Raw genomic sequence first — 23927 nt, forward strand, 5'->3', positions numbered from 1 at the left:
GCAGGAGTGTCGAAGTAATAAATAACCCGGCAAGACCGGGGTCGAACCACAGGGAGGTTAATTGTAAAAATTATAAACAACAATCATATTTCCAAAGGATTTTTTTTAAGTTATCATATTTTTTTTAAATGATTTGTTTTTTTTATCATTGTTGTTATTTTTTTTTATCATTTGATTAAAATAAAACTAACTTATTAAACTCGATTGAGACTATAACTCAAGTTTTTTATTTTTTTTGAAACATGTGTCGCATCTAGAAATTATTTTTTCATTCAATTACATATTTTCAAAGGTTTTTTTTAAGTTATTTTTTTTAAATAATTTATTTATTTATTATTGTCATTATTTTTTATAATCTGATTAAAATAAAACTAATTTATTAAACTTAATTGAGACTATAACTCAAGTTTTTTATTTTTTAGAAACATGTGTCACAACTAAAAATTGCTTTTTACACAATGAAAAATATATATGGCACTGTGTAGGCTCCGGCTTAAAATTGAATATGAACTTTAAACAAAATTATAAACAAAATATTTAAAAAACATTTATTATTATTTTTTACGTGCACTGCAAGTAAGAAATTGAGGAATTTTTATTTTATATTTTAAACATATATATATATATATATATATATATATATAACCTTGGATTATGACGCAACCCTAGACAGTACGCTTCTAGACGGTCACATGTTTTTTTTTAGATTAACGTGGGTGTCCGGTCAGCTTACGCGCACCACGATTAATCCCACGGGCCCTGAAGTTAACGACCATATAAGTTTCCAGTGGCCATCATATGAGCAACCAAGGACTCGAACCTGAGATCACAGAGAGAGCAAGCTCTTTAATTTCAAGTTTTTATCACTTGGTCACATCTTGATTGAGAGGAATGTGGACGGTACGTACAAAAAGACCTCAAGGATTCGTTTAAAAACAGAGAAGCTGATCAACGATCCCACAGAATACCAAAATAAAAAAGAAAAGGAGTTGAAAAACCAAAACACGCTTCCTTTCCATGAATATCTAGGGTTTACCAATCAGCATCTTAATTAAGACCTCATATTAATGTAGCTATTCATAAACATCTTATATCAATGTACTCATCAAAAATTCAAATGACCCAAATTATATATCGTAACTTGGTTTTTTACCCTTTTTTTCATTTTTTTTTTAAATATGAAGAATACCAAATTCTCAAAAAATATGTTTCTGACGTGATTTGATAAATTTATGATCATTTAATAATTTTTGATCATTTCTCTTATTATTTCTGCATTGAAAATTTTTTCTAAAAATTAACCAAGAAAAAAAAAAAAAAAAAAAAGTGCCGGAGGAAACATCAAACTTGGATGTCTCGCTTAGTGCAGAGCTTGTATAAGTAAAATGAAGGAGGCAGTAGAAACGGGAGGATTCGCTCATCTTTTGCCTGCTTGAAGACCGCATCCTTGGTTCCGCCTGCATGTGTGGGGTTGTCCAATACTCCCTGGCCTCCAGCAACACACATCTAGCTTCATCATTGGATATATTTAGACAAAACTAGCACATTTCTCACACATTATCACAGAAAAAATAAATTTAGAATTGTAAAAATTAAAATATATATTCATGGAAAAACAACGATTAAAATCTTTTTAAAAAATTATATTATTTCAACAAAAAAATAATTATTTAAAGATATTTGACAAAGATATCATACACATATGATACTATTTTTTTATTAAATGAGCATATTATGTTTTGTTTATCTTAATTTTTTTATTGAATGGACGACGTGTCCACTTATGGTGAAAATTTTAGCCATCTTCAATGGGTAAACAATCAAGAATTAAGTGTTGAAACACTCTAAATTATAACTTGTTTTAATCTAAAAAAGACCCTAGAAATATGTATAAAGTCAATTTCAAGCTTAAAACATCGTCTAATTCATTTAAAATCGCTAAACAACCTAAATCAAAATAAAATTAGCGGATTCTAATCTACATTTTGAAGCATTTAATCATCTTTATTGAACTCTTCTTTTTTAAACAAATCAATTGAAACCAAACTGATCTTCTTATGACTGAAATATCATCTTTTGAACACACTCTCTCCTCTTTTAACATCCAAGAACTAAAATATAAAAAAATAAAGTTTGGAGTTGAAATGTAAAAAGTTAAAACAAAAGGGACCAAATAAATACACAAAGAAGTTTTATGTGATAAAAATGAAAAGGGTTCTGTTTTTTTTCATGTTAAATCTTGTCCTTGCTCTTTTGATTTTTTTAACTACAACTTAAAATTCTATTTCATCACATTGATCTTTAATTTAATGCCAGAAATTATTTTTATTTTTATTTTTATTTTTTGACAATTTGCACATGTAAGGACATGCAAAGCAAAGGAATTCTCAATGCATAAAACCAAACTAATATGACTTGGAATGATGAAAATGCAAGAAAATTAAGTTGTATGATAGGAATGAAAAAAGAATTGTAGAAATAAACAATGTAGTCCGCACACTTGCATAATGCCCTGCAAGTTTCAAATTGCCCATTTTTTTAATTTATTGTATAATAATCTGAATACAGATGACATATTGAGAACTTTCATCAAGCATCTACTACTTGACATGACAACAATTAAAAATATTTTTTTTTAGATAAAGGTTCCTTTAATATACTAGTTAAGCTTCGTGTAATGTTTATAATAAATCACAATATTCACTTTTGTTTAAAAGTTATTATAAACATCACAATATGCTCTTTTGTTCCATAAAAACAGCACTTATTTAATGTATTGAATAAATAACATTGATTTTTATTTAAATCTTTTTATTTTTATTCCTTTTTTAACACAAATTAATAATAAATAAAGCTTAATGGATGTCCTTAACACATGCCCTAAGGGCACGAGTTAGTTTTTTTCATATTTTTTTTTCCTATTTCATTTAACATGCATGCTAGAAAGATTCTATCTGAGTCTTTGTGGCTATAGCGCCTAAGCATCTCAAACTTAAGCCTCATGAAGTTTCTGCTTTGATATCTATAAATGTTTCGGGGGACAGTTATTCATACTCCGAGATTTTCCAAAGATGTCTCAAATAATTGGACGCATCTCACCTGGACGATGATGGCGCCAATAGAAACGATAACAGTACAGCAAAAACGAAAGGAAAAAAAAATCCACAAACACGAGAGGCTTCAATGCTCCTACCTGGGCTTGTACCGATTGTTTGGGTATTTTTTTCTGGTCATTGAATTATTGCAGAAGACTAGAAGGGAGATAGAAGAAAGACGTATCAATGGCTTCACATGCGTAAGATTCATGGCATCTTATAGTGTTCGTGATTGATGGAAGATTAAATGCCTACTCCAAGTTGCTTCACAGCATTCCGGAAGCCTCTTATACAATGAACGGGTCTTCTGACGGTGGAAGAGAGAACTATTAAAGATGGCTGGCCGATCACACCGACCAACGAAATCTCATATCTAACAAAAGATCACAGAGTTCAAACTTCAAATGGCGAGATGAATTCCCAAAAATCAACTCCACCCTCCTTTAGCCTCGCGGGTTGAATACCGGGGCGATGCTAAAAGAGCAACTTGGGTACATGGATTTTCCTTTGGTTATTCAATAGGTCTCACAAAAAGGTAAAAATATTATTGGACCATTGGAAGTCAGACGTGAGAAAGTAAACAATGAAAAAGACCAAACGTCTGGAAACAAATTATGGAGGTTGCTTTACAATCACTCATCTAAAGAAATATTTACACAATTGTGATAAAGTAAACTTTCCATTTCTTCTTGCTTAAAAAGAAAGCATAATGAGTTTCAACAGAAAGGTGGCCTCGGTGATTCTAAACGAGATAAAAGGCATACTTCAATATTTAGGACTTGCATAGAGTAAATACTATCAAGTTAAAATCATGGTCACATTGCCAACCAATTGATGAGTAAACAACATTAAGCTGAAGTGACCTAACTGCAATTTTCTAAAGGGCAAGTATTATCTTTCTTCATGGGGCACAACAAAAAAGTAAAATGAGTCAAAGACATTTGGGTTATTAGAAGGCACGCTACCTGTACCCATGATTGACCTGGACCATCATCACAAGTTCCAGTGTCGATTAACTCTAGCAAATCCAGTTGCTAATCTCAAACCAGCCGATGAATGCACGTGAAGTTAAATATAGATTTCACCCTTTTGATGCAGTCAGAAGAGTAATAATCAAAATTAATGACCAACAAATGACTGATCAGCATATCAACAAAATAAAACCTTGACGTGTAAATCAGAGTGTTATTTACACGATTTATCTAAACAAAAAGCCCTTCTTTTGATCCTTCCCAAACTTTCCTGGCATCAATCAATCCCCCACTACCAATCAAACTCACAAACAGATGAATTTAGACAAAAACGACCATATAAGATTTACATAACAATTTAAAAGGTTGAAGGAGAAAGAAAGCAACTCCTAAGAGTATTTCAGGGTATGAATTGCAGTAAAGCTATACTAGGACAGAGAAGGAAAGAAAACGCCCACCTGCTGTTCTGTTATAACGACTAAGTAATGGACATCCATGATGATGTACGACCAGCCTCTATCCTCTCTTCTCATCTTCTTCCCTGCCTTCCCAATTTTATTTTATTTTTTTTGTTTCTCATTTCCTTGAAAAATCTGAAGCTTTGATGAAGTGAGGACACAGAACAGCAAGCATTGAAGTAGGCAACGACTCTTAAAAAAGAACCAAAAAAAATAGCTACAGCCAAATCTGTGGCAAGCACTCATGCATTTGTAACTTTTGCTTCACAAACATGATTTCAAACACCTAAGAAGTTGATCTTCAACATGTTTTCTGCACAGCTACTACTCAATAGGAGGGTCGATTATCACTTCCTGCAACGTGTGCGTGTGTGTGTGGGAGGGAGAGAGAGAAAGAAACAGAACCATGTGGATATCAAGCATTTTAAGAAAATCCCCTAAACTAAAAGAAAAAAAATCAAAATATAGTTTGGCAAACCTTGTCACAAACAGGACAACTCTCACTTCTTTCTATCCATTCAAGAATGCATGAAAGATGGAAGTGATGCTCGCATTTTGTGATAAGTTTTGGATTCTCTGAGTCATACTCTGCACAAGAGATCGTAAAATGCAGCTAAAACAGCCAAATCATAGATACAATCCCACTGCCATAAGCAGCCACAAACATGCAATTAATGGAAAGGATTTAGTAAAGGCATTATACCTTCCAGACAGATAGGACAATCCTCCTCCTCTGTTGCTGAAACAAGAGGCTCAACTGCCTTTAAAAGCTCAATTTCTAGCTCCTTCACCGCATCAAGTTCTGAATTGATTTGCGCCTTGCAGTCTAACTCCTTCACATCTTCACACTCAGCTGAAGTTTCCCGAGTATTCAAGCCAGTGTTTTCTTGTCCAGAAGCAGAATTTGTTATTTGCAAAGCTCCATCATTCTTGTCACCACAAGTCTCTCTCGACCTATGCGGGGTTTGAAGATGTCCTACTGCCACATCAAATGGCATAGGTGCAGGAGGTGGTCTATAAGCATCAGGAACTGATGTGTCCAGGTTCGTATCAACCAGAAGTCCTGTGGATAGAGCAGACCCAGCTGCATGGTGAGATGACAATGGGACATGCTCTGCTGGTGCTCTGGGGTACTGCACACCAAACAAGAAAACCAGATGCGATGAATATAACAAAATAGTAAACCTAGTCTCTCTAAGTAACAGAATCTATTTCGATATCTTGGCTAACAACAGATTATCCAACTTACCATCAGCAACATGCCGACGAGCACAATGATACTAACAAATAAAATATCTCTAAATGATCTCACAACCACGACAACGATAGTTCATCCATTCCAATAAATCCATCACGTAATTTCTGGAAGACTAAAAGACATGGACATCTCATTAACTGAATCGAATTCTCTAATAACCTAAGCTAGAACATTAGCAGCAAAAAAAAAAAAGTCCATCCAACATTTGATTCTACTATTCATCCTATCATATAGATTTCTAATTTTTTAAAAAAAAGGGCAAGAAAGTGATTGAACTAACATAATAATAAGGCGGTGCGCTATTAGATTGAGCAGCTCCTCTAGAGGAACCACAGCAACAACCTCCCATATAATCTTTCTTTCTTCTTCTACCACTACTAGTGCTGCTACTAGCACGAGCTATCTCCTCCACTGCTTCTCCGCCATCATCATTTGCTTCTTCTCTCTTTACTCTCCGATCATCAACTCTGCTTTCCACGATCAACATCACAATTATTATAAAATTAAAACAAGCAAATAGTTCTCTAAAACCCTAAAGAAAACAAAATCACCGAATAAGAAAGTATTGATTGAATGATTGAAGAAAACCTGAAAACAAATCACCAAAATAGGTAGCTAATTAAGCTTAAATAGCAGTAGAAAGTGGAATTTGTTGTAAGAGAGAGATGAGATGGAAAGAGAGGATTTTAGGAAATGGAACGGGAGAGGGGGGTTGGAATGTTGAGGGGAGTAAAAGAGGCTTACGGAATTTCATTTGTTTCTCTTCTTTGTCTTCGTCTTCTTCTTTTCTTTTTCTGGTAGAAAGGAACAGGTGGTGTGTTTTCGTGCGCGGCTACGACTGCCACCGAAAAGAACGCTCTCTCTATGTGTAATTTTATACACGCTCCCTCCTCCAATAGAAACTCTATGCGTAACACATCTTATGGAGTATTGTTATAATAAAATAACTATTTTATACTCGAGTGGAAAAAATAGTAGCTTCTAGTTGGGAATGTAATTTGGTATTTTTTTATTGGTTTAATAGTTATTAAAATATTATTTAGAGGTATTTGAATCTTTTTCAAATTTTTTGAACAGTAAAATTATATCTTTACTTCAAAATTAATAAATTTTAAATATAATGACAATAAATTTCTTCATCCTTTTACAAACTTTATAATAATAAAATCACTCATTCACTCTTTATGTCAAAAAAAATTAAAATTATTGGCGGAGCCACAATAAGACAGGAAGTGGCAATTGTCTTATTAAATTTTTAAAATAAATATTTTTATTTTAAAATACTAATATAATTGTTTTATAGAAATAATTTTCTTTATTAGTTACTAATTGATCCAACTTTTTTTCTTTGTTTATTATTGTTTTTGTCTCTCTCTTCTCTACAAAATTTCTCTTCCAACCTTAAGCTATCAATTACTTAAAGAAGTAACCTCTCTTATGCTTTATATTTTATGAAAGTTTACTTTATTTTTTCTATTTATTTTATTATTTTAATTTTATTTTTTTCTTCATAATTAGTTGTTGAAATGTTGAGGTTTATAATAATTTATGAGTTTTTTAAATTAATATGTATATAGGTAATATTATATACTAATAGATATGAATTGAAATGAGTTTTGATGAATTGATAAATATTTTGTTATGAATCTCATATGAAAAATAATGGTGATGAATTTACAAGTAATTAAAAATAAAGTACAGGACAACTAAAAAAATTAAGAATATAATAGATAAATTAAAAATAAAATATTTAATATTTATATTTAATCTACTTGTATAAAACAACAAGCAAGCAAGAACAATATTAATTTGTGACGATCATTTTAAGTTGTGATTTTAAATGTTACATGTCATATATCAACATAAAATTATTGTCAAGAACTTTTCTAGTTCTTGAAAGATTTATAAATAAATAAATGAAAGTTTGTTGTATATATTGAGAAAAATATTTTTAATGAGATTAAAAATAAAATCATTATGAAGCAGTTTTAAAATATAAAATCTCGAAGATAATAATTATAATATAAGTTTTTCTATTTTAAAAATATTTTTAAATTAATTTTATTTTAGTTGGGTTGCTAAATTATAATGTCAAAAAATTATTAGTAATTTATCCCTTTGTTTAAAAAATCTTGGCTGCACTGGTGACCAAGAGTCTTCTTAGTTTTTCCACTCTTAAATTGCAATTAAAATATGTCTTTTCACCTAGAAAAATATATGTGGATTAAAGGGTGTTTTTATTCTTCCACACGAATTTATTTGTAATTTTTAAGGTTATAAGAAGTGTTTAGGTATTTTTAAGTTGATTTTTAAATTTTTAATTTTAAAAATCTTTTAATGTATACTCATAGCTTGTCAGTGCGTAGGTGACATCCATGTCTTTTAATTGACACATGCAATGTTGTCCCGTGATCAAACCTAGTTATAACAAGTGTTTATGTATTTTTATGTTGATTTTTCAATTTTTAATTATGAAAATCTCTTGATGCATACTCATGATTTGTCAGTGTGTGGGTGGCATCTGTGCCCTTTGATTGGCACATGCAACGCTGCCCAATGATTAAACCTAGTTTTTCATCATATCCTTGCAAGCACCACTACATCTTTTTTCTTTTGATGTGGCGTGTGACGATAAATGATTGACAATTTATTATTGGTGCTAGTATCTTTTTTTTTCTTTTTTTTTCTATCTTTTCCATAAAAAGTGCAAGCATGCTCTCTCTCCCTCCCTTTTTTAATTTTAGTCCTTGTGATTTTTATTGGTTATTTTTGTCTGTCACTCTTTTAGAAAAGTTTTTTATTTTTTCAATTTAGTCCTAAAATTACAATTTATTATATATTATTCTTTTTCAATTCACTACTTATTCTTTTGATTTCTATTTTTTCCCTAACTTTTTTGTTAAGATTTTATTGGTTTTCAATTTTATCACTAGTAAAAGTTTATGTAGTTTATTTTTTTTTTAATTTAGTCATCATTCTTTTCATTTCTTTTTTCTTTAGTTAAAATTTTTTCCTTTTCAATCTAGCCTTCCAATATAAATTTTGTTAATGCCCTCTAGTTTATTTTTTATTTTTATTTCTACCCTTATTCTTTTAATTATAATTTTTTTGTGTGATTGAAATTTTTCCTCCGGTTTTATCCTTTAGCATTTGATCTATTTAGAATTAGACTTTGTAGTCTTTTAAACTGTCGTGCTTTCGATTTAATGATACACGCCGTGAGTTTTAAGTGTTAATATTGTTAGGGATTTTTTTATCATTTTCTTTTATGATTTTATCATTATATATTATTATTTTTTAATAAAAATAATTTATAGTTATTTTTAATTTTTTTCTAATAGTTTATCTCAGTTTTGTGATCTAAGTCATGAATTTGCGAGCTTTTTTTGAATGGTGGTTTTCTTGAAAAAAAATGTTTTGTATTTAACTTTAATTTTATTTTATACAAATAAGTTTTATTTTATAAAATTAAAATAATTATTTGGAAATAATATTTTCAGCCCTGCATAATATTCTTTTATTTTATTTTATTAACTAACTTTCATATCTGTTATTATTATTATTATTATTATTATTATTCTTTATTGATTCTAATAAATAAATTTAATAGATATAAACAAGTAAATTTTTTATTTAACAAAATTAAATATCTTGATTTATATCTATTTCTTAATGTTTTATTTTTTTTAGTCATTGTTATTAATTTGTATGACCAGATTTTATTTAGAAGTGCTGAGATGAGATAATTAATTGCGTAGAATATCAAGTCTTTAAATCTCTTTCTCTCTTTCTCCACACGAGAGGGGAAGCAATTTGGGATAGGGTGGCCTAAAATTAGTAGAATGATATTTTTGTTATTTATATTACAATCTAATAAAGCATAAATTACAAGGAAAAATAGTTTTTTCACGTGATAATTCAATTAACATTACAAAATTGAATAAGATAAATTTGTTTCTTATTTTTTCATTACATAATAAAATTACTAATTTACCTTTAAAATAAACAGGAGCAAGGAGGTTTTTTAACATTTTATTTTCTCAATATAACGACTTAACTATCCTTAAAACAGCAACACCCAATGCAATATTCTTTTATGTTATCAACATTTACACAATTCTTTTTTTTTTTTAATATCAATATCCCTAAAAAGAATGGCAATAAAATCAGGAACAAAGGGCTGAAGCTCAAATCTTATACGCACAAACACGATGCCAACAAAACCTAAATCATCATTCATGTATCGTTTTTCACCGCCAATCGTCAGTGAAATGCCCACCAAGACAGGGAAATCAGTATGCAACCCAGACACACTAACATCAACCATCCCCATATTCTGCTGGATCATCATCATCCACCCACTCCAATCCCTGACAACATCCTCTTCGTGGTGCAAAACAGGGAAATCTAATCTTTAAGGTATAGTTTAATTGTTTAGTTTATAGATTTATTTCTTAAAAATATTATAAATCTCAAAATTGCAAAAAAATTATATAATTATTAATTTTAAAAGATTAATTGAGATGCATGCAAATAGATTCAAATACTTATTATTAACAAAAAAAAATATAAAAACAAGAATATCTCGCCCTTAAAATAAAAAAGAAAAGAAGTACAATCAATGATATATATTTGGTAAATACAAAGTGTTTTTTAAATTTTTTATTATTATTATTCTTAATTCCAAAGAATAGTAACGGCAAATAGATTGGTTTCATCCATGCATATATAAACAAAAATTGTGTGACAGTATTTCACTGACTCACTTGTTTGAGAAACTTTGGGATTGTTTATTGATTTTTTTATTTAAAAATATATTAAAATAATATAATTTTTTTATTTTTTAAAATTGATTTTCGATAGCAACACATTAAAAAATTAAAAAATAAAGTTTTTCAAGAACATGGTTCAATCGAAATTCCAAACACTCTCTTTAGCTAAACTGGCATGGTAAACGTTATTATTTCCAAAAACCAACCTGCAATCCTTGTTTATGGTGACATGAAACGGTCCAATTACTACCTCATATAATCTAACTTGTTGTGCATGGGTTTGATAGCCCAGAGGACTATTTAAATTTCTAGGTTATGCCTGGGACCTGATTCGTGGGTCATTTCCGGGTTTTGAACCGCCTCTCCCTGGATGGGCTTAAAGAACACCCATCTGCCATTGGATTGGAATTATAAAGGCCCACTCCATCACAAGCCTCGATCAATCAAAAAATAATACATCCACAGCACGGCTAATTGGATTGTAGCTAACCTACCCGGGCGACCCGTTCCGTAACGGATCATCAGAAGCATATTTGGATGCAAAAACATGTGAGCATCATCAACGAGTTTATAAGTCGTGGATATTTAAAAATAAAAATAAAATAAAATAATACACTGAAAATTATTGTTTCCCGTGAAGCTTGTTTTTCATGCAATCCTGTGATAATAAAAAATAAATGCAAAAAAGTACACAAATAAAATCTAAAAAAAAAAACAAATCACCAAGGGTTGTCGGGCAAAAAAAAAGTTTGGTAATTTTATATGTATATAAAAATCGATGTAATGTCATTCGTAAACAAAATATAAACTGGATAATACATAATAAAAATAACAATTTTAATATAATTTGATAGAAAAAAACACCCTATGGCCATGAGGAACAAAGGCTGGACACCTAACCCAAAATCGTGCACATAGGCTTGCAATGGCATGTCGATGCTAATAACTTTGTATTTTTATTTTATTTTTTTGACAAAAGAGGCAGACATCCTTAATTTTTTATAAAAAAAAGTTAATAACACGTCATCTTATTTAATTCTTACCACCTCAACTGAGCGGAAAGTCAAGTTTCCAACTTTTAGAATTAAAACAAATATATTTTTAAGCTGAAAATATCTAAAAAAACACCCTTTAAACTTAAACAAATTTATTTTTAGACTTAAATTAAGAAAAAAAAATAGTTAAAGATTGAAATCAACTCAAATTTAAAAATCTTCCCGATCTCTCATCTTCTTTTTCCTAGCAAAATAAAAATTATAAAACACCTTGATAGAACTCTTCTTATAAAAAACTTATTGATATCAAAATTAATTTTTTTATTATTGAAATCTAGTTAAACGATAATTTTCTTTTCTTTTCACTTGTAATTTATGTCTTTCTTTCCTACCTCTTGAAATCAAATACTATAAAATGAATAAAATTAAGTTTTGGACTAAAAAAATAAAACTAGAAGGACCAAAAAGCAATTCAAAGAAAAGTAGGCATATTTTCAAGTAAAATGAGCATACAATACTCGTTTATAACTTTAATTTCGTTGACTAAGGGTTTCTGAAAAATCAAGTCAAGGGTGTTTTACATTTCAAAAAAAAAAATTCAACCAGTTTTAACCCAAAAACAACTAAAATACTTAAGTGAACTTATTTATTCTTTCAAATAACTCAAAAATCGGTCAAAAAATAAAAAATCAACTGAAAACTCATAAAGTTCCTAATGTTAAGTCTATTTTCTCATGCAATGTGAAAGTGAAAAAACACCCCCATACAACTCTCCTCTTCTAATAAAATCTACTGACATCATAATTATTAAACCTGGATCAACCTGGTAGGTTGACTCAGGACCCGGTTGACCCAGTGGCTAGACTAATCCTGGTTTGTTAAAAGACAAGCTGATGCAACAACTCAGCAAAACTCGATTGACTCTATAGGTAAATCTTTGACCCGAGCGAACTCGAACGAGACCCAGTTTTTTTTTTAAATATGGTTCTTCTCCCAGACCTCTTGATTTTCATTTTTTCCTTAGTTGGTTATCAACACTTTTAAAGTTTACTATATAAATATTTGAAAAATATTTTATTTTTTTAATGTGGTATTTGAAATCTTTTAGTATATATACTTTATGTTTCAAATAAAAAAAATATTTTTCAATGTGGAATTTAAATTCATTTCATATATATATTTTATGTTCATGAAAATAAAGTTATGTTTTTTTAAATATAGGATTTAAATTCTTTTCATATATATTCACCATGCTCACATAAAAAAAATTATATATTTTTTAATATAGTATAATTTTTTTTATTTAAATATTTCAACTTAAAAGGATAATATAATATCCATTAAACATGGAATAAAAAACTTTTTAAAATATCCTTTTATACTTTATTATTTACAACATGTATAACCTATATTCATATTTTTTTCATATAAAATATTAAAATTTTAAATATTTTTATTAAATTTTTTCTAAGTCTTGAGTTTATCAAAATTAGTTCAAAAAACCCAAAACCCAACTCTTTGACTAGGTCAACTCTCATATCAACTTTCAAGGGTTTGATAACTATAATTGAAGCTAATATGGATGATTTTAACTATTTTAGCAAACAAGATTTTCTGAAATGCTATCAATTGAAAAGTAATAGCATCAAAGTTGACCTTTTCACATAAATTTTGAGAAGACCACCCTGTTTTTCCGTCCTTTGTATGCGGGTCCCTAACTTTCAATCTCTCTCTTCATCAACAAATTAGAAGTAATTGGCCTTTAATCGAAGAAAGAAAATCATTGAGTTAATCCACAATGAACAGTAAAATGTGAATGACTAGGCTGGTATTATGACGAGTGGTCACAAGTTTGTGGACTTTGTAAAGCCAAGAGAATAATAATGGAGCAGCGACATCAAATAGGAAGTTCAGACCCCCCAGAAAAAGGAAAAGGGGAGCAAGTCATTGGCGGGCTTATATTTGGCACACCCATCGTTCCCAATGACATCCATCCATAACCAATTAACCTTCAAGTCAACATCAGATTCCCTACCGCAGCAAAAGATCTCGTGACTCGATTTCCAGTCTGGAATCCCTACCAAACCTTAACATGATTGAGGAGCTGCTTCTCCTCCCAGTGATCTGTTTGGTTTCCTGTGAACCAAGAAATATCCTCCGGGAAACCTGTCTATTCTTCATGGAACTTTAGAATGATCCAAAAGAATAAAACTCAACGTTCACGTCTATTCTTGCCCCTTTTCCAACCTTTGATTTATTAAATTCAGACCCTGGATTCACTATTTCTTGCAACTTGATCCTTCTTGATTTGATTGCTTTGCGGCCCAACAATTCAACAGCTCTACAATCAGAGACCTGATCTATCCCAAAAGCCAGATTTACATCATCCACATCTCTGTGATCAACTAAGGAAGCAATTCTAAATAATGGAACTCGAAGCATCTAGCGGAATTAACTAGGGGGTCTGCCATTTTACATGGTTCGAATCCGGGGGAGAAAGAATAAGGTCTTCCAATTAACCACTCACATATCAGTATATAATTAGGATAAGGCTAAAGGTTAGGGTTAATAATATATATATTATTATTATACAAGGCCTTGTGAATTCAGGATTTTCAATCAGAGGGGCCGTCCTTCTCTTTCAGTCTCTTTGCCACACGAGTGAATTCCGCTACCACTTGCACCTCGTTCAATGGTCGCTGCATGAATACAAATGTTAGATAGGAAAGTGCAAGAGAGGGGTTGGAGAAGCAGGGGGGACGAGGGGGGAGTGGAGAGACAAACCTGTGATGGAAAATGAATTTGGGCAGCATTAAGTATCCGTTCCCTTGATGACTCGGAGTTCACACCCGGCTAATTTAAAATTGGGTAGCCTGAGTTAAAAATTTGTCTAGAACTTCTAGTGGCTGAATGAAAGAATCAAGTAGGGTGATGAGACTCACAAGTTTGAATTCTTTGCAATATCTCTGCAGTGATTCAGTTCCTAGCCTTCCTAAGTTCACCGTCTAATGCATCAACATATGTTTGTTAAAGGCAGTCTTCACAAAACTATAAACCTTCATGCATGATGTTTGATGAATAATGAATGCCCCAACTCAAACATAGCAAGGAATTCAAGAAAGTGGTTCAGATATCCCTTACCGGCAGGGGGGCGTGAATAATAGATTGAACGTCTCTGTAACTGTTCCGATTTGTTGACTTTACAGGTGCAGACGGAACCCATGGCCTGGCTGGTCGAACCCTTGGCTTGCTAATTTTATGGAACTCACTGCCCCTGTCTGCCCAAGGGAAAACAATATCAGAGAAGATACAAGTTTCAAATAACCATCAACAAATATGAAATCAAACTAAACATGGTTTTTTATTAGATGCATACAGAAATCATGTTCACCAATGTCAGAGCCACTGCTGGTATCAAAATCATTATCATCATCCACTTCATTCCCTGTAGGATGTTCCAGTACGCTCAATGCATTCCTTTGAAGCTTAACTTCAGATCCATTTTTCAAAACCTTGCATGACCAAGCAAGCATTCAAGATTTACAAGTAAACTTCACAAGAACCATATTGGTGACAGATAAAGAACAAACGACAGAGCTCAATAAAGCTTTAGAAAATGTAGCCATGAATCATACAATAAATCTAAGCGTGTTTTTTTGTACCTTGTTAGGAAGGTATGTTTAAAGTTCAGGTCTTCCAAAGAAACAAAACCAAATCATACAAATTTACTACATCAAAAGAGAAACAAGAGAGAATTTTTTAGGATAAACAAAAATAGAAAAATCTCTAAACAAGCCTTGTGTTAGCACACATGTTATGCAAACACAAAACCTGCGATTTTAAATTTGAGTACCCTTTAATAAATTTTATAAACATGAAATTAATGAGGTTAAACTACTTGGTGGAAACAAAATACCACCAATCAAAATTCAGCAGTTATGAAGGGGCGTTAGCTTTTGCTTTTTTACCCATGCTTTTAAAACTGCTTTTCGAATGTGTTTTTCGAAGGTTTTAATGTGTTCATGTGAAAATTAAATAATTTTTTTTGAATAAACATCATTTTGATGGTATTTTCAATTGAAAAGCACCAGCACTACTCTACCAAACACACAAAATATTGCTAACAAGAGCTTACTTACATCAGACATGGGTTGTTTGACCTATTAAAAGATGGAGGACGAAGATCGAGTTTTGTGCTTGCGGCTGAAGAATTACTATCTGGACCTTTATTTTGGGTTCTTGGAGGAGAATTGATATTTAAATCTATAAACAGTCTACTTATATATGATTTGCTTGCCCTACCTCGAATAAGGAAAGGATAAAACCAAACACGAATGAGATCTACAAAAAAACATTAATTTCCCATTACATGCAAATCTAAACTGCATTCAATTTAACATGTGATTGGTTCCAAACACGGTGTAAATAAACGTCTAGTGTTGTTTTTTCCCCTCTTTTAACCCTCAGTCCAATAACTTTAAATCAGGAAATTTTGCACAGTCCTCTACAACATGGACAAACATAATAAAATCCAAAACCAAAACATTTTTTTTTAGTTCTTCAATAGAACTAGGGAGGAATAAGCCCAAATATTCCACCCAAATGAATGCTGAACAAAGAAGAGACGTATAGGGATAAAAAAACCAGATCAAATGAACATTGAATTAGTAAACAAGACAAAGGATACTAATTTTATATGATTGATTGACTGACTAATTACCGAATAAAAAGGTGAACGTGAAAAAGGAAAAGGAATAAGAAAATATACCAGCCAATGCCAACCCCCAAGACCAACAGCCTTCTTGACTACGCCTTGCAAACCAACCAGCACAGATTTTGTTCTATTATTTCCAGTGACAACGACTTTAGTGTGCCTAGGAAGCACAGATAGCTCTTCATCACCACTCTCCTCTCTAAAAGGTGAAAGAATCCTAGAAGAACACAGCTCAGTCTCTAACATCCTCTTCACTTGCAAATAATTGTTGATCGAAACCCAGAATTTTAACCCAGTACCCCAAAACCTAAATTTTGCATAAACTAGATACAAACTGGACTGATAGAGAAAAACCCATCAAAATTTCAAAGAAAAGGTGCGATCATCTTCACATTAAAGGGTCAAAGCAAGAGTCTTTATCATCCTTGCAAACTGTAATCTTGTAAGTCCCTGAAGCAGCAAAAACATGGAAGTATGTTAGTAAGATAATTTAATATATAGACAGAAAAAGAAAAATTTGTAAGTGCAATATTTATGCGTCACGGGCAAAGATTGAATACAATAAATGAAGCACTGTTGAATTCAGATCAAAAGAATGGTCATCATTAAAATCTTCTTTTGAACCAGTGTGACATCACATTCACAGTCAACCATGGAGGTATTGAAGTACTTAAAAGTTAATACATCAGTTTGAATCAAGATTTAACTAATTTAGAGGAATCTAAATTAAATTAAATTAAATGTAAACAATCTAAATTTTTACTTGAACAAAATTTTGCGTAGTGCAAAAAAAAAAAGAAACTATTAATTAAATTCCATTACTAATATGGAAGCAGAGTGGCCATTTAAAGATATTGATTTGTTCCTGAGAAAATAAAAGAAAAAAATCAAGCTTGGAAATCATTCAAATCAATAAAAAATATTTATTTTGTGTGATATTTATGTTTCCTCCATTTGTAACAGGCGAACCCCAATAAAAGAAGAAGACGAAGAAGAAAAACACAGTTGGCTTTGCTAGAAAAGCATACAACTCCTCATTGCTTGAAAACTTGTCAGACAAAAATTATAAGAGAAAAATCAAAGACGGGGGAAAATAATCATATCTAAAATTAAATAGAAGTAATTGAGAACACAAAAGGGAGAGAACATTAGAGAAAGGAAGAGAGAAGCTTCGTGGGGTTGAGCTTAGAAGCCTGAAAACAAGCACTTCATTACCTAAATGAATCAAAATGAGACCAGAACAAAGCGTTTTCAGTGTTATATTTATGAATTTGGAGAGAGAATTTGAACATGCAGAGGTTTTTTAGAGAGAGAGATGACGATCAGTAAGAGAGAGAGTAAGAGGAGGAAGGAAGAGAGAGGAGGCAGGCACACTTAATGCTTACCAACTGCCATTGAAACGACCTGCCATGTGCCGTACGGTCACCCTTTTGTCACCGGCTTTACATGTTCTTACCTGCTATACCCTGTATTTTTTTTAAATCTTACACTAATGTGTCACTTCAGCTCCCATAACTTGTCACTTTTTTTATATTCATCTCATAATCTTTTCAAGATTTCAATTTAATACCCGTTTGTCTTTCTAGAGTGAGTTTTTATTTGCGGTCAGAAAATATGCTTTTAAAATTATTATTTTTTATGTATTTATTTTAAAAAATAAAATAAAAAATATTATTTTAATATATTTTTAAATAAAAAATATTATTTTAATATATTTTTAAATAAAAAATATTATAAAAAATAATTATTACTGTAATTTTAGTTATAATTTTCAATTTAATTATTTAACCATAGTTTATTGTGTATTATTTTTTTAAATATAATTCTTATTCTTTTGATTTTTTGTTAATTTTTTTATTTATTTAATCCTTCAATGAAAAAAATTATGTTTTCCTTCAATTTATTTTTTATTTCAATTTTCACTCTTATTCTTTTAACTATCATTTTTTATTTTATACCTTTATATCTTATTTATTTATTTGGCATTTAATTTGTTAAGATTGAGCCTTGTTATTTTTTATATGTAGTATTTTTTTATTAATGACTTGGGTTATGGATTTATAATTTTTTTATTTGATTTTTTTATAAGAAAATTATTTATTTTCAATTTAATCCTTATTTATAGTATATTATTTTTTATGATTTAGTCCTTAATTTTTTATCATTTTGTTAGGGTTAATATTATTTTCAATCTAACCCTCAAATTATTTTTTTTATTGTCCTTTAATTATTATTTTTATTTTAATTGTCATTTTTAATTACTTTTTTTGTGATTTATTTTTTTCTCAATATTGTCCTAGACATATTAGTTCCTTGGACGCTATATTTTTCCATTCATGTTACTTTTGAATGATAAAGTCATAATTTTAAAAAGTTAGCTAGAGTTGAGATCTTTTTTTTAGCTTATTTTTTTTTATGATTCATTATTCAACATTATTTTCTATAGAAAATTACCTTGGTATTTTTCTTTAATTTATTTATTGTCATATTATCTTGATCTCATTACCTATGACGTGGATTTAATAGATTAATCCACGTTGACTCATCTTTAAATTCCAAAAATACATGTTGACTCGCCTTTTGACTCCAGAAATACATATCTATCATGTTAACAGACAATATTTTTTTAATCATTGTTTACTTTATTTTTTATTTTCATATTTTATCAGTTAAAAAATAAATAACATTGTTTTCCATCCGGATAGAAATAATTTTTCCTTGTTATAGTGTTTGCTTTTAAAAAAATATGCCTGTTATCATTTTTTTCTATCTAATTCAAATAAAACCAATTTATTCGGCTAATCAAATTATAATCCAAATTATTAAATTTTTATTTTTAAAAAAACTTGTTAATAACATCTAATTATTATTTTTTAAGAAATTATATTACCTTAATGTAGCGCGATCTCGTCTTGATACCCAAGGAAAACACCCCCCGGGTAAAGTTTATTTATAGTTACAAGTTTTTCCTTTTTTTTTTTTTATCTCTATGGTGATTGTATTTAACTTTCACATGTTTGCCTATAATAATAATAATGTATCACATAATTGCTAAATATTTTTTAATGAATTAGATTTAAAATAATTTACCAAGCTTATTTATGTATAAAAACCCCGGAGGTGGAAGTTTGGACATTCAATGAGTTATTTCACTTTAGAAGTAAATAATGTCTTCCATAAGAGTTTAGAGGAGCTTAAAGGAAAATAGAAGAGTTTGGGTTCATAGTGAAATTTAGGAAGCTAAAATAATTGGAATTGAATTGTGTCTGAATTTATAGGGACTCGAATATACTCATCAAGTTTATTTGTAAATGTAACGTTACTTGGCTTGGCTTGGCTTGGCTTGGCTTGGCTTGGCTTGGCTTGGGGTGCGCATGATTTTGATTTTGTCGCGTTATGGCGAGAGAAAATCTGGTTTCTGTAGCGCCGTGATATCGTGGGGACCATGCTATTTTTTGCGTTGCGGAGACGTTTGGGAAATCCGTAAAACTTATGCCCCAATAGGATGTCGTCACGTGTGTGTGTCTCCTCGATCCTCTCCCCTTGCCATGCTTAAAGGACGTTAACTGCGACATGACGCGGGAAAAAGAAAAGGGATGTTTTATCCTCAAATTGAGTAATATTAGTATCACATAGTCATATTATTAGTTAATTAATCATTGACAGTATGAATAATAATAACAATAAAAAAAAAAAAAAAAAAAAAAAAAAAAAAAACATAACACCTTCTTTTGTAATTAAATCATATGAAAAATTGAGTTCAATTCATGAATAAATTTAAATTATAAGTTTAATTTATTAAAATTATCATGCCTTGAATAAAATATTAAACCACTAAATTGAATTCAATTATACTATTTGGAATTTTTGTGAATATAAATTGAATTAACAATTATGATTACTTTGCACTTAATTTATAAATTATTTATTTTTATTACAAAAAATATATATTTCTACACAAGGACCTTTATATTTATTTAAAATTACACGAGATATAGATATTTTAAAGAATATATAAATACGCATCTCACATTAATTCCTTGTTAAGAAATTTTGAAAAACACATTTATTGAAAAAAATGGATCAAACTAATTTTTTCATTGGAATGTTAAGAAACAAAAATTCTATTAACATTCAATAAAAACTCTCAACATTTTACTCGTATCAAACTTAATTGAAATAAATATCAAACCACACAAATCATATTACAAACAAGTCAATGACTATCATAGTTTTGACTATATTAACAATTCACAAAGACACCGTAATTATTAGTTCTAAAAATTCAAAGAATATCACCGTACAAAATAAATTTTTAAAAATTGCATAAATAAATTTGTGGCAATTTTATAGCATTATCTTTAACTTTTATGTTTATTTTGAACTCTACAGTAATATATTATTAACTTACCAATCATTCAGAACGTAGCTATTTTAGGTATCCAAGAAATACTATAATAAGATTATAATAATTTACAATCCATTCAACCGCTTCAAAAAGATTTTATCCTTCTAATTTTAATTTTTTTTCATTGGTCAAATTATCCCAACCGACTTCTAAACTTCATGATTTGTGTTCATAGCAGCCTGTGCAGCACTATTAATTGCACAAATAATCTCTTTAAATTATATATATATATATATATATATATATATATATATATAAAAATCACTTATCATCAAATTAACATTTTATGTTTACATCTTTTGAAGGATAGCAACAGAAATGAATGCTCATTGCTAAGTCCTACCTTTTAGACAAAAACTAAAGCGGTAACTCGACCGTCCTTCTATAACTATAAAAGGATCGATAATGTTAGCCTCTAATTAGTCCGAGGGATTGACCCGATTACGAATAACAAGACAATAAATATATTTGTGGAGGTCCTCGGGGTACTGTAATTTTACATGTTCAATGAGGTCAAGTAAGAAATCATGAAAAATACACATACTATTTCACCACCCAAGTATAGTCACTCCATAAACATAAAGAGATGGCGGGGGCTGGAGTAAGAGAAGGAAAAAGACAGTGTGTGTCTATATATATATATATATATATATATATAAAAGATTTTATAAAAAAAGAGGGTTCGTGATGTTAATGATATCTTTGAAATTTTGTTTTTAATGACAATTCGAATGACATTTGTTATAGCAAATAAAAGGGTGTTTCATATGACTTTATTGCATAGTTTTTAGAATTTGAATTCCATTTGGATTTCAAATCTCTACCGTCATAATTAAATGTTGATTTGGGACCTGAATTTAGGACATAGGATGGATTTAATGGGGTATCTTGGTATAAGAAATGTGTGAAAATGAGTTGTTTTGCCCTAAAATTAGTAGCTTGGCTCTTCGACCACTTCCTGTGGTTAAAATTTAAAACATCAAGCCATGTATAAACAATTATATATATATATATATATATTCTAAAGAATAGGGTGATTGTCTAACTCTTTGTTTTTTAAAAAAAAAACAGTAACAAAAAGGCCCCAAGTTCGCCACCCTAGCCTGCAAAACCTTTTTTTTGTTTTTAATATTGAATTCCTACTAAATGTTTTATTTTTCTATTAATTTTTATAAGTTTTTTTAGTTTTATCATATTCTCAAACAAATATCCTTATATTCTATTAATAGCCAGTTTGTTTAGCTCTTAAAAACAAAAAAGTAACAAAAAGGCCCAAGTTCATGGGCACTCAAGTCTGCAAATTTAATTTTTTATTTTTTAATATTAAATTTATATTGAATTTTTTATTCTTTAATTAAACTTTATAATCTATTTTTTTTATTTTTAAAATTTTATTGCATTCTCAAATAAATATTTTGATATTTTATTGATAATTAGTTTTGCAAACAACTAATTTTTTTATTGCATTATTAGATAAAAATATCTTCATAAAAATTAAAGCTCTCAGATAAATAGTTTTTCTTCATATAAGATTATTACGATATCAAAAAAATATCTAGATTTTGGTTTGATGCTCGATTTCTGTTTATTTTTTATCATAGAATTAAATAAAAAATTATTTTTAAAAACATATTAAATTTAACAAAGTTTTAACATGAATCACAAATTTCACATATTAATTTAGAACTAAGTTTTTTATTTGTTTTGGTTTATTTTCTCTATGGTTATCTTAATCCAAAACAAACATCTTAATATTAAGTTGATGATCAATTTCATGAACGAATATTTTTATTATTATATAATTAAATAGAAATTAATTTAAAAAAACTATTAAATCTTGTTGAATCAATGGCCCGTAGTGCAAACTTGGCGAGTAAAATTGTAAAACCCAAATTAATCTAATATATTATCATCTTTTGTTTTTTAGAGAATGTTATTTTAATTTTTTTAATTTTGATTGGTTCATTATCTTTGTAATCTTTAAATTGTATAGGTCATGCTAAGATAATTTTTTTCTGATTTAATTTAAAATATAAATTTAATAACAAGTGAAAATAAAAAATTTCAGAATTAACATTCAGTTTGACATCACTGCTAAAAATAGCTTGTAATAATTAATAGCGACTCTAGTATTCTTATCGAAAACAAAAAGAAAAGAGAACTACTAGGTTTAAACTTGGCCACCCATTATTAAACTAGAACACCCTCTTTATTTATTTTTTAACTATAATTTAACTCAGAATATAATAAAAAAAGCAAGACATTGTGTCTTAGATATTAAACATCAACCACTGTATGCCTTATTTCCGACAGAAATATTTCAACGGCTAGGATGGATGATATCTTCTGCAGCAAAATCAGAACAACAGAGGCATTTTTGTCCAGAACCAAATATTATGCAATCGAAAGCCAAGCCAAGCCAAGCCAAGCTTAAAGGGCTTATAACGAAGCTGCTGGGTAGTGACCGGTAACTTAAAGGGGCAGAGAGAGGAAAAAAGGCGTACACGTGTCAGAGATCGAGTTGTCGGATCTTATCCAAGCAAGTAAAAATTGGAGTCGTACTTGACGATAAATAAATCCATAATCTGTGTGTTTGTTTTTTTAATAGAAATTGAAAACAAAAAAAGAAATTTGAAATATGATTTCAAGTCCGCGCTTGCAGCTGGAGCGCACTCTCCCTCCTACATCCCGCTTCTTCCTTATTCTAGGATTCAAAGTGCGGGCCCCCACCCCCCACATGCTCTCTCTCATCTCATTTATTTACGGACCTTTTCATCCATTCCATTCCTCCTCCTTTTCTTTTTCTTTTCTTTTTTTTATTTGTTATAATCTTTCATTTCAAAATATAAAATAATGCGATTTTTCTCGTAATTAAATTTAATTGTATTATCTAGTACAATGATATAGTATTATTAGATTTTAATTAAAAAACAATGATAATATTTAAAGTCTAACTATATATTCATGGTATTAATTATATTTTAATTAAAAAAATAATGATGATATAATTTAAAATTATGTTTGTGTGGTCATTAAAGTGTTATACTACATCCAAATAATTCTTTTAATCTAATAATTTAAATTATTAAATAAAATATTAAAACATAATTTATATTATTATATGATGCATGCGAGACTTTTGATTTTACATGTATGTTAGTTGGGAGGGGGATTTTATCCTCTCAAATTCAAACCCCCTCTCATTTGTTCCCTCATTCTATTGTAAAGTTCTTCGAAATTAAATAGTTTATTCTAA

The 23927-nt window shown here is 29.6% G+C and overlaps 2 protein-coding genes across 6 annotated transcripts; both read right to left on the reverse strand.

Moving 5' to 3' along the window:
• Positions 1-3761: 3761 nt before the first annotated feature.
• On the reverse strand, positions 3762-6658 carry LOC105129079 (E3 ubiquitin-protein ligase At3g02290-like). 4 transcript variants are annotated; one of them, XR_842993.1, is made up of 6 exons: positions 6371-6508; positions 6063-6249; positions 5228-5657; positions 5003-5112; positions 4289-4878; positions 3762-4181 (listed from the first exon to the last, which is right to left on the reverse strand). XR_842993.1 is itself a non-coding variant. In XM_011031014.1 (6 exons), the coding sequence occupies exons 3-6, from the start codon at positions 5783-5785 to the stop codon at positions 4849-4851; spliced, it is 582 nt and encodes a 193-aa protein (XP_011029316.1). In that variant the 5' UTR covers positions 5786-5894; positions 6063-6249; positions 6371-6513; the 3' UTR covers positions 3860-4848. The 4 variants fall into 4 exon arrangements, 3 of the variants coding, with proteins under 3 accessions (XP_011029316.1, XP_011029315.1, XP_011029314.1); XM_011031014.1 differs by adding an exon at positions 5774-5894 and having other exon boundaries at positions 3860-4878; positions 6371-6513; XM_011031013.1 differs by lacking the exon at positions 6371-6508 and adding an exon at positions 6527-6658 and having other exon boundaries at positions 3860-4878.
• Positions 6659-13831: 7173 nt separating this feature from the next.
• On the reverse strand, positions 13832-17619 carry LOC105129081 (uncharacterized). 2 transcript variants are annotated; one of them, XM_011031015.1, is made up of 7 exons: positions 17479-17619; positions 16318-16713; positions 14926-15061; positions 14691-14827; positions 14492-14554; positions 14334-14402; positions 13832-14248 (listed from the first exon to the last, which is right to left on the reverse strand). In XM_011031015.1, the coding sequence occupies exons 2-7, from the start codon at positions 16507-16509 to the stop codon at positions 14165-14167; spliced, it is 681 nt and encodes a 226-aa protein (XP_011029317.1). In that variant the 5' UTR covers positions 16510-16713; positions 17479-17619; the 3' UTR covers positions 13832-14164. The 2 variants fall into 2 exon arrangements, with proteins under 2 accessions (XP_011029317.1, XP_011029318.1); XM_011031016.1 differs by lacking the exons at positions 16318-16713; positions 17479-17619 and adding an exon at positions 15689-16298.
• Between the last annotated feature and the right edge of the window lie 6308 nt (positions 17620-23927).

Source organism: Populus euphratica, unplaced genomic scaffold (assembly GCF_000495115.2).
Source record: "Populus euphratica unplaced genomic scaffold, PopEup_1.0 scaffold48.1, whole genome shotgun sequence".
Lineage (NCBI taxonomy): Eukaryota > Viridiplantae > Streptophyta > Magnoliopsida > Malpighiales > Salicaceae > Populus > Populus euphratica.